The sequence below is a fragment of the Vulpes lagopus genome, chromosome 8 (genome assembly GCF_018345385.1).
Source record: "Vulpes lagopus strain Blue_001 chromosome 8, ASM1834538v1, whole genome shotgun sequence".
NCBI classification, from domain to species: Eukaryota; Metazoa; Chordata; class Mammalia; order Carnivora; family Canidae; genus Vulpes; species Vulpes lagopus.
The window spans coordinates 126550075-126563623 of NC_054831.1; the positions used below are offsets into that span (position 1 = coordinate 126550075).

Consider the following 13549-nt stretch of genomic DNA (forward strand, 5'->3'; position numbering starts at 1 on the left):
AAGAAATGGAGAGTTAAGGTAGCGAGCTGCTTAAGACAGTGTCGGCTATATTACTGTGTAAAACTAGATTTTTTGTTGTTGTTAAGTGACATTCTTTTTAAGGTGACAGGCCTTTAATTCTATGAGATGTGTAAACAATTTTAATCATTATAATTCAGACTGAGGATATAAGAAGAAATATTGTTCTGCAAACCATCTTTCACTTTCTCCCTTTTTCTTTTCCAGGTGGGTCCTATGTGTATGAACTCAGTGCAGTCCTCATACACAGAGGAGTGAGTGCTTATTCTGGCCACTACATTGCCCATGTGAAAGATCCACAGTCCGGTGAATGGTATAAGTTTAATGACGAAGACATAGAAAAGATGGAAGGGAAGAAATTACAACTAGGGATTGAGGAAGATCTAGGTAAAACCTTTAAGTTGTGAGTGCCCTTTTAAAATATAAATTTTTCTTAATGAAAATCTTGGTACTAAATACTTAGGGCCCAAGATTGTTATGGGTTATCAAGGATATTTGCATTTCTTAATCACATAAAAAACATCTTAAGGAATTTTTCTCCCAGAGATGATTTTTGTAATAGTTTCAATGCAGTTTAAAGGCAAATACTCAATTACCAGTTTAATTATGGATGGGATGGGGAGAAGATAGTGGATTTTAGGTGTAAAATGAACAGAGCAGTAGATTTAACATAGTAGGATTTGTAATCCTTTTCTTTGAGTTAGAAAATATACTTTGAGGAAATAATTTAGCAGGAGTCCTTTGCTCTTAGAACAGTGCCTACTCCTCCTTGCTAAGTATCATACCCCATTCCTCAAATGTGAGCAATGTATCTGGGGAGTGTTGAGGTCTACCCTTAGGAGTATTTGAATATCTGTTCTCCATGTTCTTGAGCCAGAATACCCACTTACTCCCTGAAAAACGAATACGCAAGTAAGAGCTATCTCAGCTGAGCTTCTTGTCACTTTATTACCGTGCTTTTATTTTTGGGTAAGGTTTGGACTATGGGGCCTAAATAAGAGAAAAGGAATGGGAACAGGTATGTGTCTTCTGCCAATGTTCTTGATGGATCAGAGCTACTTTCCCAAGGTTTCAGGGAGGAGCATGGCCTTTGGAGTTGGCTTTTGATGTGTATAAGGGAACCTTTCCACAGATGTTTAAGTGAGACAGTATTGTAATTTATAGAGAGTTTGTATTTTTAAATCATGATTAGGTGTTTATAGATATTCAGCAATGTTATTTCCTCATTAATAATCAGGTTCTTAGCATTTTCTTATATATTTTTATTAGACTATTTCTCAGAAGAAAACAGATGTGTCTTTAGGTCTTCTCTACTGAGGTTTACTATAGGATTAAAAGCATTGCTAAGGCGGTCTTATCTTCTACATATAGATAGTCCTAAATTTTAAAACTGTTCAGGAGAAAGAGACTCCCTATCAGGATCCCATTCCATACTTTTAATGGCTCTCATGCTGTATGCAACATACACTACAAATGTTATCTCTCGTTTTCTTACCAAAAAATAGAAAATCCTTGTTCATTAAATTCTGTAAGTCTTTTATTCTTGTATTCTATCATGCACTTTGAATTGTTTTATATTCCATCTTACACAAAGTATTGAACATGTTGGGACACTGCTATGGCTCATTCAGTTGAGAGTTGCAATTCCTGGTTTCAGCTCAGGTAATGATCTCAGGGGTGAGATCAAGCCCCACATGGGACTCTGTATTCGGCATGGAGTCTGCCCTTTGCTCCTCCCCCTGCTTGCACATGCCTACTTTCTTCATAAAAAATCTTTTAAAAAATATTAACCGTGGTAAATCTTAGTATATTTTAGTTTGAAATGCCTGACCTCCTCTTCACTGTACATGCTCATGGGTTTTTAAGTCCATGGTAGTCTTCAAACTTTTTACTCCTTTGTTCTCTAAAGAATACTGAACAAATTTGAGTTCCTTGGTGCGCATACACAAGTGGAGAGTAAGGAGAGAATTCTAAGCAAGCTCTGCACTCCACCTGGCTCAGTGCCAGGCTCAACCTTAGAACACTGAGACCATGACCTGAGCTGAAACCAAGAGTCAGATGCTTAACCGACTGAGCCGTTAAGGTTGTCCCTCCTTGCACTTTAAAATCCAATGTTTTTTTTTTAAATCATAACTTTAGCTACAAATAATGTGATTTCTGACTTAAATAGGGAAACTATTAAAGCATAACTCTTTTTAAGGACATCCAAATGAAATTTGAGTCAGTACCAACTTTTCAGAGACACATAGATGGGTCATTCTTTAGAGCAGGACATTATTAACTGTTCCCCTTTCTTCCTTGGTAGTATTTCCACTATAACTGACCATATGGGATTTTGTTCTAATGGAATGTACTGAGGATGTCTGTAACCAGAAATCTCTAACTAGTTTTTTTGGATTGAGCTTTTTAAAAAAATTTATAAATATCACCACATAATCAACCAATATAAGTATGTAAATAGACTTGATTTAAATATAAAGCAAAAAATTTATTGTAAATATTTCTTCTAATGACATAGCAAAAACTTTTATTTTCTGGGTGAGAGGTTATGTCTTTTTTTGTAAACTGGGCAGATGACTGAGAAAGGCACAAAACATGAGTGGAATCTCACCCTTGAGGCAGATGGATTTTAGAAAAGAACTTATTATTTTTTTTTTTTTAAATTTTTATTTATTTATGATAGTCACAGAGAGAGAGAGAGAGAGAGAGGCAGAGACACAGGCAGAGGGAGAAGCAGGCTCCATGCACCGGGAGCCCGACGTGGGATTCGATCCTGGGTCTCCAGGATCGCGCCCTGGGCCAAAGGCAGGCGCCAAACCGCTGCGCCACCCAGGGATCCCTAGAAAAGAACTTATTGAATCGAAGGGTCTGGTCCTTGATTTCCCCAGAACTAAGTAGGAACTCCTCTCCCTCACAAGTTACTCTGGGATACACAGCGCCATTTTGAAGATCACATTCATGGACAGACTTGACGTGGAAACACTTAACATGTCTACTTGCTACTGAATTCATAGATATTTGTGACTGATCTTTATGGTCATTAGCATTTCACTTTATTGAACATGCCATTTTGTTTGGGCAATTAAATCTAAATTTTAAAAATTATTAAATATTTTAATTCCAGTTAACTTTGTTATTAGTTTCAGGTGCACAATATAGTGATTGACCACTTCATACAAAACCCAATACTCATCACACCAATGCACTCTTTAATAACCCATCTGCCTTTCTGCTCTATTCTGGGAACCATCAGGTTTATTTCTATAATAATCTGTATTTATTTTTATAATTTAAGACCAACATAAAAATACATGGATCAGTAATACCTTTTTTCTGTTTCTAGCCTTGTTTTTGTGAAAAATAGTACTTTCGTAACATCTTTTAAAAACGTATTATGGCACACAACGGAGTTAGGGTACTAAACCTGTTCAAATATTCAGACATCTAATCGGCCTCCTGAATTTGTATTACCTTTTGGTGTTTTAGATCCCTCATAACATAACTTGAATGTGGGGTGCTTGGGTGGATCCGTTGGTTGGGCATCTGACTTGATCTAGGCTCAGGTCTTGATCTCAGGGTCATGAGTGGAAGCTCCGAGCTGGGCTTCACAATGTGTGTGGGTCCCTACTTAAAAAAGAGTTAAGTGAATTAGTATCTTAAATGTGTATTGTAGGAATTATGTTCTCTGGCCTTCCTCTTGTCCCTCCCCAACAAAAGCATGAGTGGACTATAGGCATTCTAATTTATTTTATTTCTCGACCTCAGCAGAGCCTTCTAAGTCCCAGACACGTAAACCCAAGTGTGGCAAAGGAACTCATTGCTCTCGAAATGCGTACATGTTGGTGTATAGATTACAAACTCAAGAAAAACCTAACACAACTGTTCAGGTACCAGGTAAGCAATTTTCCAAGATTACATAAGGCAAATACAGTAGAATTACAATAATGGAGGCTTTAACAGAACTGTTCCGCTGTCCCCTCCTAAAGAAAAGCAAAAATATTTAAAAAATTCTGTAGGTAAGCAAAATATGTATTTAAAAGAGCCATTTGGTTTTATTTATAAAGCATACAAATGTATTTTAGCCACTTTTAATTTTATATATATTTTTTTCAAGGAATAGTTGCAGGGTACCTTGCTGGCTCAGGTGGTAGGGCATGTGACTCTTGATCTCATGGTCGTGAGTTTGAGCCCCACCATGGGTGTAGAGCCTAATAGAGTTGCTACTGGCCTAAAGGCGATCTTCGTTGGTATTTTACCTAATACTGCTCTTTGCTCTGTGGCTTCCTCTTTTGAGTGGTATTCCTAAGCCATTTGATGGCTCCAGTTGGCTGGTGACATCATGGAGAACCAGGTCGGACATCACCCGGTATTGTTCTAGTGGCTGTTTTTTCAGTTTTATTTTTGCCTTCAGGGTGGAGGTCTGTCCCTGAAAGGGAGTCTTCAGGAGAAAGTTGCCACCACAATCCTAGCCAGTCTTTGGTATAACTCAGAGATTGGCATGGTTGTGTTTTTGAAAACAGGAAGACGTTATTTTCTTTCTTTGTGTTGAATAGCCTTTCTTCAAGAGCTGGTAGATCGGGATAATTCCAAGTTTGAAGAGTGGTGTATTGAAATGGCCGAGATGCGCAAGCAAAGTGTGGACAAAGGAAAAGCAAAACATGAAGAGGTTAAGGAGCTGTACCAAAGGTTACCTGCTGGAGCTGGTCTGTAAGATATTCTGGGACAGCACTGTTGCCATGATGTGCCTTTTCTTTCATGTTCACAGACGTATATGAACAAACTTTCCCCCACCCTTTCTTATAATCCACTTAAGGCCAGTTTAAGCACTACAAAAGTATTGTGTAAACCAGCAATAATTTGATGTGTAGCATTCCATATAATTTTCATTTTTAAAAACGGGAAGCTCTTAATAAATTACAAGGTTTAGGTCAGCACTCTATGTATATGTGAGTCCGATAGATGTTTTTATTTTGTGAGATATTTGTTCTTAAGGAAAAATCTGATGGATTATGGAAGCAGCTCACTATGTTGTTTCCTTCTGCACTTTGTGCCCTAACAGTATTAACAGACATTGTTTTCTGTGAATTCTATTTTTATGATACTATTACCCTAATTTGAAATTTAACATCAAATATTACGCTAAGAATAGGAGAGTTTACTGCTGACACCTAATTTCTTAAGAATTATCCCACATGAGCCAGCTCATCCCGTTACTGTGTGTGTTTATTCAAGTTTACCTAGGGCCTTAGCGAAAACCCAACCATTTCAAGGTTGCTAGGCCATTAGTAACAATACACTGCTGTCTTTTTCGTTTAAAAACTTTATTTTTTAGATTTATTTATTTATTTATGATAGACATAGAGAGAGAGAAGCAGAGACACAGGAGGAGGGAGAAGCAGGTTCCATGTCGGGAGCCTCACGTGGGACTCGATCCCGGGACTCCAGGATCACACCCTGGGCCAAAGGCAGGCGCCAAACCGCTGAGCCACCCATGGATCTCTCTTTTTCGTTTCAAAGACAGAAATCCCCATGCCCAATTCCTGCCTAAAGAGGCCATTTAATCCTAATTTTAGAAAATAAATACTCAAGCATAACTGTACTTGTTTTGTCGATTTCATATTATCAATTACTGATATGAGTATAAATTGCTAAATCTGTAAGAATAGGTCTTAAAAGTTCTTTCTGAAGTATATCTTATTTCATTTTGATCTTTTTTATAACCTGTTAGTGTCACTCTGTCCTGTGGTGTGGGGTTATTCTAAAAAATTAGACCTTATTTTTACCGGAAATGATTTGGAAATGAGTATGATTCAAATCTCCAAATTTATTAAAAGAAGTTGAGACCCAGAAATCTATTTTTTGAACTGTATTTCCAGTTTTCCTGCATTCACTGAACTAGAGGAAGGGACTTACTGAATGTAACGTTAAAATGCTGTTTTTGAACCACTCTTTAAGACTACGGCATGGCCCAAATATGTAATGTTTCAGATTAACACATACTTGGGCCTTCTTAGCTTTTTATTCAGTCTATAAGAACCTGTGCTTATGTCTCTTTGTTAGCAATACTTTTACCAACTATGAACTTAGGATTTTTTTTCCCATTTGAAGTAAACTTGCCAAGATGCCAAGATGTTGAAAAATCCCAAAGTAGATAAACAAGGTTTTGTGCGGCCAATCCAAGTCTTTGCGATGCGTTTTCTAAATCTTACCTGTGTTTGTGAACATATTTAAAGCAGACTCACTTATCCTAAAATATAGCCCTCATAGGGAACAAAAACACTTTTAGCCTTTTTTATTGAAATGAATTTTCTCTAAATCTTAAATTATCTGTAGGTGGAGTGTTGAAAGTATTTTTGATGCCACAGTCTTTGTACGTTTTCATAACTTTACCAAAGTAAATTCCTTATGTTCAACCCAGGCATTTAAAAAGTTACAAGTAACTTTTAATCAAAATGTACATTTTCCTTAATAAATATTTTAACATGCTTACCTGTTTTACCAAATGCTGGGATATTTTACCCTTTGATATCTCCAAATTTGTGAATAGAGTTCTCATTCCTTTGCGGTGTTCATTACTCATGCCTTCAGAAGGCAGTGCTCAGGTGATTTACAGGATCACATGTCTTAGAGAACCTGCCATGAGTCTGTCTATAGACCAGTAACATCTATAGTGTAAAAACTACTCAGCAGATCTGCCTTAACTGTTGAGCCTTGAACTCAATCCTGATACTCAGGGAAAATCTTGTCAGAGGTTGACATAACTCTTTACAGTAATGGAGATTGAAAAATGGAGACAGACCTATGTGATCACAGTAACTCGTCCTCTAGCACGCTAAAACTGGCACCCTGAATTTAGAAATATGGCAAAATAAATAATATGTATGGTATTATATCAGAATCCCAGGCCTGCTCTCTGCTGTCTTCCTCCTCTTAACTATAAAATCAAACATGATTTTTCCTATCTTGTATCTTAACATTTAATTCCTATGAAATTGCTCAAAGCCCAAATAAGCTTAACTTGGAAGTTTTCTGTGGCACACTAGTAGGGGATTGGAAAATGTTGTGTGGAACAGACTGCCTTGAGCTTCATTGTTGTCAGGCATAGCCACCTGAGGATTTGAATTCCAGCAGACAGCCCATCCCTTGCTTTTGTGCATTTGCAGTTTTCTTAGGTTCCTTTTCTTGTAAGGGTCAGGGTCCTTACTGCTTTTTCTTTCAGTTAGCAATGGCAGGTGTTGTCGGTTCTGCTCCCATTCCCAGGTTCTTGGGGAAATGAGAACACCTGCTGAATCATTCTTGAATGTTGCTCCTTGTCGCAGTTCTGTTTTGCCTCCTTTGATGGCCTTTAGGTTAATAACAATTTTAATCTATGTGACTGTATTTGGGAAGATATTAGGTAATGCTGAAACTTTGATTTTCCTTTCTTGGGTAGAGATCGTTTATCTTTTCATTCATAAGATACACAGTGTACTCTATGCCTGGCAGATTAAACTTGATGAATGGCAAATAAAATTGGGAGGTATTTTGAATTTAACCACACCATTATGTATTGTAAAGTGCCATTACCGTGTTACCTATACTGAATCTTAAGGTCTCCTCTTTATATATTATGTGAATGTATGATTAACTTTTCTATATCTCTTTTCTTCCAAAAAGCTCAAAATGCTTCACATATCTTATCTTTTACATTCAACAACATCCCTGTGAGGTAGGTAGAAGGCAGGTATTATTACCTTCATTTTACAAATTAAAGACCTGAAGCATAGAGAGTTTAAGTGACTTGCTCAAGTTCAGTTTCTTGGTGGCAGAACTTGGATTAGACCTTGGTCTCAACTTGTAGTCATGAGCTCTTCCTCTGCAGCTTTATTAGGGCTGACCACTCTGAAGGCTTTCAATTGACAATGTACAGTCTTAGCACAAATAAGGGATGACTATGCTGAATTTTGTTATTGTAAAAATTGAAATGTTTCAAACTAAAAAAGGAAATTAGCTTTCTGGACGTGTAGTATAAAAGTGATCAAAATGGGCTTTGATTTGAATTGTCTATCCCTCAGATCTCATCAGAAGTAGTACATAATACAAATACGTAAATTCAATCTCTGTATGTTTTCTTCTATGTTTTATGCTGGGACTCACTGGAGATCTTTGTAAGTAATCAAAGCTGGCCCTTTGTCTTTAATTTTGACTTTTAGGGAACTCTGGGACTGTTTTCCCAAATGAAAACTCAATTTGAGGTGGCTTGGTTTTGTCTTAATTTTTGCAACTTCAAAATCAATAACAATTATACTGTACTTCTTCCTGAAATTTGTTTTAAATAGCTTACTTTCTTGAAATAACAATGTAATGAATAGCTCATGATACAGATTGGGGTGGGGAAATCAAATACGTTTTAATTGACATGATTATTAACTCGGATGAAAAAACGTTCAGTGGTTGATACTGGCTTATAAAAATATGATTACACCAATGTGAGGTTAAATTCTAACTTGGAACTCAAGAATTTTCATTTTCATTTCCAGATGTGTATCACATAATCCGTGAAAAGTGTTTATGAAAATCATTTATGAAAAAGCATAATAGGGAAAGAGGTTATGTGATTTGCAAGCCATTGTGGAGCATGGCTCATAGTTAATGGTCGTGGGTGTCCTGATCAGAGCTCTGCTGTGCTGTCAAGCAAGACACTTCTCTCTGTGGATGCCTCTTTTGTAGAATGTGGTTAATAATACCAGCCGATCTCATAGGGCACTGTACAGTCTTGTCCCTATCGTGCACTGCTCCTTAAACCAGAAAAGGAGTAGTTAAATGGAGCTTTGTTGTACTCCTGAAACATTTTCCCCAAACAGCGATTCGTCTGATTCTGCTAACTTTGGACATTTTGCATTGTTGTTTAGGAAACTGAATGTATCGCTGAGTCATAAATCTGTAAAAATACATAGACTCTTTAATTTGCTTTCTTGCTCAGAGCCCTATGAGTTTGTGTCTCTCGAGTGGCTGCAAAAGTGGTTGGATGAATCGACACCCACCAAGCCTATCGATAATCATGCCTGCCTGTGTTCCCATGACAAGCTTCATCCTGACAAGATCTCAATTATGAAGAGAATATCTGAATATGCAGCAGACATTTTCTACAGTCGTTATGGGGGAGGACCAAGACTTACTGGTAATTCTGGGTGTCTTCTCTGCTTTCAAAGTAACGTGTCAAGTCCTCACCCTGGAGTCTCTAATTGACTGAACCAAACTGCCAGCCAGACCAAATGTTCTGCATACTTTGCAGAGAGGATTTGTTAAGGAAAGAAGTTATGTAGCATTATACACCAATTTTTGTTCCATTTTGGTGTTTTTTTATTTTCCCCTCTCCAAGTAGACAATTTTCTTCTTTTGAGAAAACCATATGGTAGTATTTTGTTACTTTGTGCAGTAAACTTCAAAGTACATGAGCAACAACAAAAAACACTTGAACCTTGGTCTGGTCAATTGCACATGTATTGTAGATTGTTACCTAGCTTATAAAAAGGAAGATACTTGATTCTACTTTGAATATAGAGTTATATAAAACCACCCAGTATCCATAGTCTCTTTGGTTCTGGTTTTCTTTCCTCAAAACCTTTTTCTTTTTAATGAGCAACTGATAGCACAAGCCCCACCTCCAATCTATAGGTGAGTCTATAGGTGCTGTCACCCTCCTATCTTTTCCTAAATTAAATCTTGTTTTCTGAAAGTACATCGTACTGCATAAATACTGGCATTTAACTGTATGATCCAGGCCTTCTCTTAAACACATTTGGAACTTTGCTTTCTAAATTTTTGATTCATGATCAATTAAGTAGAGATAAAAATCTTTCAAAGAATCACATTGCATATGATTCCTACAACTGAGTTTTAAATTGGCCCACAGTGGATAATACTGTGCTTTGAATTGTTCCAATATTTGATACTCTTAAGAAGATTTCAATTAACATTATTTTTATAGTTGTCACGTGTTGACTCCCCCCACCTTAGAGCCTTAATTATTGAACTCTAATCTTGCACAATATGCATCTAAACCCTGTAAAACACTATACCTGAGGCATAAGCAATTTTAGCATATTATGACATTTCACCTCTCATTATTCTTTATGCAGATAGCAGCATTGATGTCTTGCAATTGGTATCATTAAATAATTTAGGATGTATACCAGTTTTCTGTTTTGTTAAAACTTGTGACTTTGGTTTAGACAGTTTCGTCACAGGTAATCTGTGTGCAGGAACTTCATTTGTTCTCCTCTCTCCCCTCTAGTGAAAGCCCTGTGTAAGGAGTGTGTGGTAGAGCGCTGTCGTGTGTTGCGTCTGAAGAGCCAACTAAATGAAGATTATAAAACTGTTAATAATCTACTAAAAGCAACAGTAAAGGGGTATGTTACACAGTATATACTGTTGATGATAAACTGAAATGGTTGCAAGAGCTAGTAACCAAAGGACATAGGAGTTAGTGTTTTTCAAAGAAAGATTAATGACACGCACTACAGGAAGGTTAGATTTTTGCAGTGATTGCCACTGTGGCAAAGATGAAGAAAGCCGAGTCACCCAGCCTTTGTGACTGTATTCCTTCCATAATTAGAAGCAGAGGTATGCTTCCGACCAAGGCTGCACGTTAGTTTGTGTTCTGGCATAGGAGTGTCCCTTCTAGAAAGGCTGAAGTATGTTAACAAATGGTATCCAGGGGAGCATCCTTGGCATAAATACCCAGCATACTTGAGGTATGTCAAGCACCACTGTATATGTATATATTTTTAAGATTTTATTTATTTATTTGTGAGAAACACACAGAGAGAGGCAGAGGGAGAAGCAGGCTCCCTCCAAGGGACTCGATGTGGGACTCGGTCCTGGACCTCAGGATCATGCCCTGAGCCAATGGCAGATGCTCAACCACTGAGCCACTCAGGCGTCCCACATTTTATATTTTCCAAATAAAGATCAATTAAGTTCACTGCTTTTTGATCATTCTGCAAACAGCCTCATGACTCCTTAAATGTATGTTTATATGTAGGCATGGATCTATGTATGCGAGGACCTGTCTGCATGAAGGCACAGCTGTATGTCATTAGGAACAGCAGTCAGCTGAAAGAAAGTAGCCCATTGAGTTGTGTTTGGCATGAATGTAATTTAGGAAATGGGATAAGATTTGGGATGGAAAAAGAATCTGAGATACCCACATTTCAGTAGTGAAGAGTAAAAATTGCCCAAAAGAGAGAGTGGGTTAAAAATTGTGTGCACAGTAGCAGTTATTGAATGTTTCTAATTCATTGTAGTTGTGACCTTTACAAGTAAAGAAGGGTAGGGCAGGTATTAGGAAATGATTTCACACGGTCTCTATTCCACAGCAATGATGGATTTTGGGTGGGGAAATCCTCCCTGCGCAGTTGGCGCCAGCTCGCTCTTGAACAGTTAGATGAACAAGATGGTGATGTAGACCAAAGCAACGGGAAAATGAACGGCAACACCTTGAGTAAAGGTAACATGTAATGCCTGTGTGTTTGGTCATGTCTGGTCAATTCTGTGCCGCAGAATTCCCATCTGTGCAATTTCAAAGGCCATTTTTATTAAAGCTCCCACATATGTCTGAACAAATAAGATTTTTAAGTTCTTGAAATTGAGCAAAGGGTCCGCAGGCACACAAAGGAATTCCTTTGACCCTGGCATCCGTTTTGCTCGGTCTCTAGTTCATCATGTCCAAAATTCTGTTTAATTCTGCTCTAGGCTAAAAATTTTTAAGGTGAGTCGGCTGCCAGTTACACGGTATATTGTCAGCTTAGTGTGTTTGGTTAAAGATTATCCACAACACTGAAAAGCCGCCTTTGTCAGAAAAAATGAGCCTGTCCTGCATTGTTCATCTAGGAGAGAAGGCAGCTTATGAATAACATTTAGATTATAAATTCTTTGGAATTTTCTGAAGCTAGGAAATTATGTGCATATAGGTCAACTACTAAATTGAATATTATAATCATTGTTTTAAAGATACAGTGGAAATTAGGGGCTCTAAAATTATTTTAGGTTTAAAATGGAAGCTAGTGGTTTGATCAGTCTATTTAGCTGCTGTTTTCACCTAATTTTCTTATTCAAAAATTAGAATCTACACACACATATTCTTCTTACTGAAATATTCTGAATTTTCATGGTTTGGCTCTTCCCAGATCACTACCTTTTAATATTGTGTGTGTATGTGTATATATATTTTAAGATTTTATTTATTCAGGAGAGACACAGGTAGAGGGAAAAGCAGGCTCCCTATGGGGAGCCCTAAGTGGAACTCGATCCCAGGACCCTGGGATCATGCCCTGAGCCAAAGCAGACATTCAACCACTGAACCACCCAGGTGTCCCTATTTTATTAATTTTTCTAATTTTATTTATTCGTGAGAGACATACACAGAGAGGCAGAGACGAAGACAGAGGGAGAAGCAGGCTCCACGCAGGGAGCCTGATGTGAGACTTGATCCTTGTACTTCAGGATCACACCCTGGTTCGAAGGCAGGCTCTAAACTGCTAAGCCACCCAGGGATCCCCGGTATTTTATTTTAATAAATGTACTATAGTTATTTTCTGAAGGATAATTAACATACAATATCAAGTTAGTATCAGTTGTACAACACAGTAATTTGACAATTGTTAAGAAAATATAAACCCTGAATCCACTATTTGTTTTAAGCTGTGATTTTCAACGTTTTTAAATTTGAAGAGCGCTGTGGGCAGCCCGGGTGGCTTAGCGGTTTAGTGCCACCTTCAGCCCAGGGTGTGATCTTGGAGACCCGGGATCAAGTCCCATGTCAGGCTCCCTGCATGGAGCCTGCTTCTCCCTCTGCCTGTGCCTGTTTCTCTCTGTCTCTGATGAATAAATAAAATCTTTGAAAAATTAAAAAAAGAAAAAAAACTTGCTGTGCTGCTCAGTTCACAGACATTACGTTAGTTGCAGTGTTACTGACCAATCATTTAAAAGATAAATGTTTAACACACTGCATCATATGATCCTTCTAAATACTTACTTGGTGCTGTTTTAAGCTGCTTTATGTATTAGTGGCCCCCCCTCCCCCCCCCCCTTTTAAATAAAAGCCCAAGTAATCTCTATAACCAACACATGGGGCTCAAAATGACAACCCTGAGACTGAGTTTCATGCTCCATCAGATGAGCTGGGCAGGTGCCCCAATGATCCTCGACCCAACTTTTAAAGATTGTGTTTACTTATGAGAGAGACACACAGAGGCAGATTCATAGGAAGAGGGAGAAGCAGGCTCCCTAAGGAAACCTGGACCCTGAGCCCAAGGGAGATGATCAACGACTAAGCCATCCAGGTGCCGTAATCCTTCCTTTTAAATAAAATCAGCTCCATAGTAGAAAGTATTTTGATGTTGGCGTAGCTTGAAAGTAGTTTTCATGTTGCTTTGAGAGGTATATGCTTCGCTTCTGTTTCCCTTCCACCATTCAGAGATTTTAAGAGCCTAAATCAGTACAGAGGTAACAAAGTAAAATCTTCAGGCTTTCCACCAGATATAATCAC

At 37.9% G+C, this 13549-nt stretch overlaps 1 protein-coding gene across 5 annotated transcripts in view; it reads left to right on the plus strand.

Annotated features, from left to right (window-relative positions):
• USP48 (ubiquitin specific peptidase 48) overlaps positions 1–13549 on the plus strand; it is an 84641-nt gene that overhangs the window by 41040 nt on the left and 30052 nt on the right. For 2 of the 5 annotated variants that reach the window (XM_041765807.1, XM_041765811.1), the window contains 6 exons: positions 226–405; positions 3784–3912; positions 4572–4721; positions 8981–9178; positions 10295–10409; positions 11379–11509. In XM_041765807.1, the coding sequence (XP_041621741.1) occupies positions 226–405; positions 3784–3912; positions 4572–4721; positions 8981–9178; positions 10295–10409; positions 11379–11509 (903 nt within the window). The remainder of the gene's footprint in view (positions 1–225; positions 406–3783; positions 3913–4571; positions 4722–8980; positions 9179–10294; positions 10410–11378; positions 11510–13549) is intronic. The other 3 variants (XM_041765808.1, XM_041765809.1, XM_041765810.1) reach the window with 3 other exon arrangements.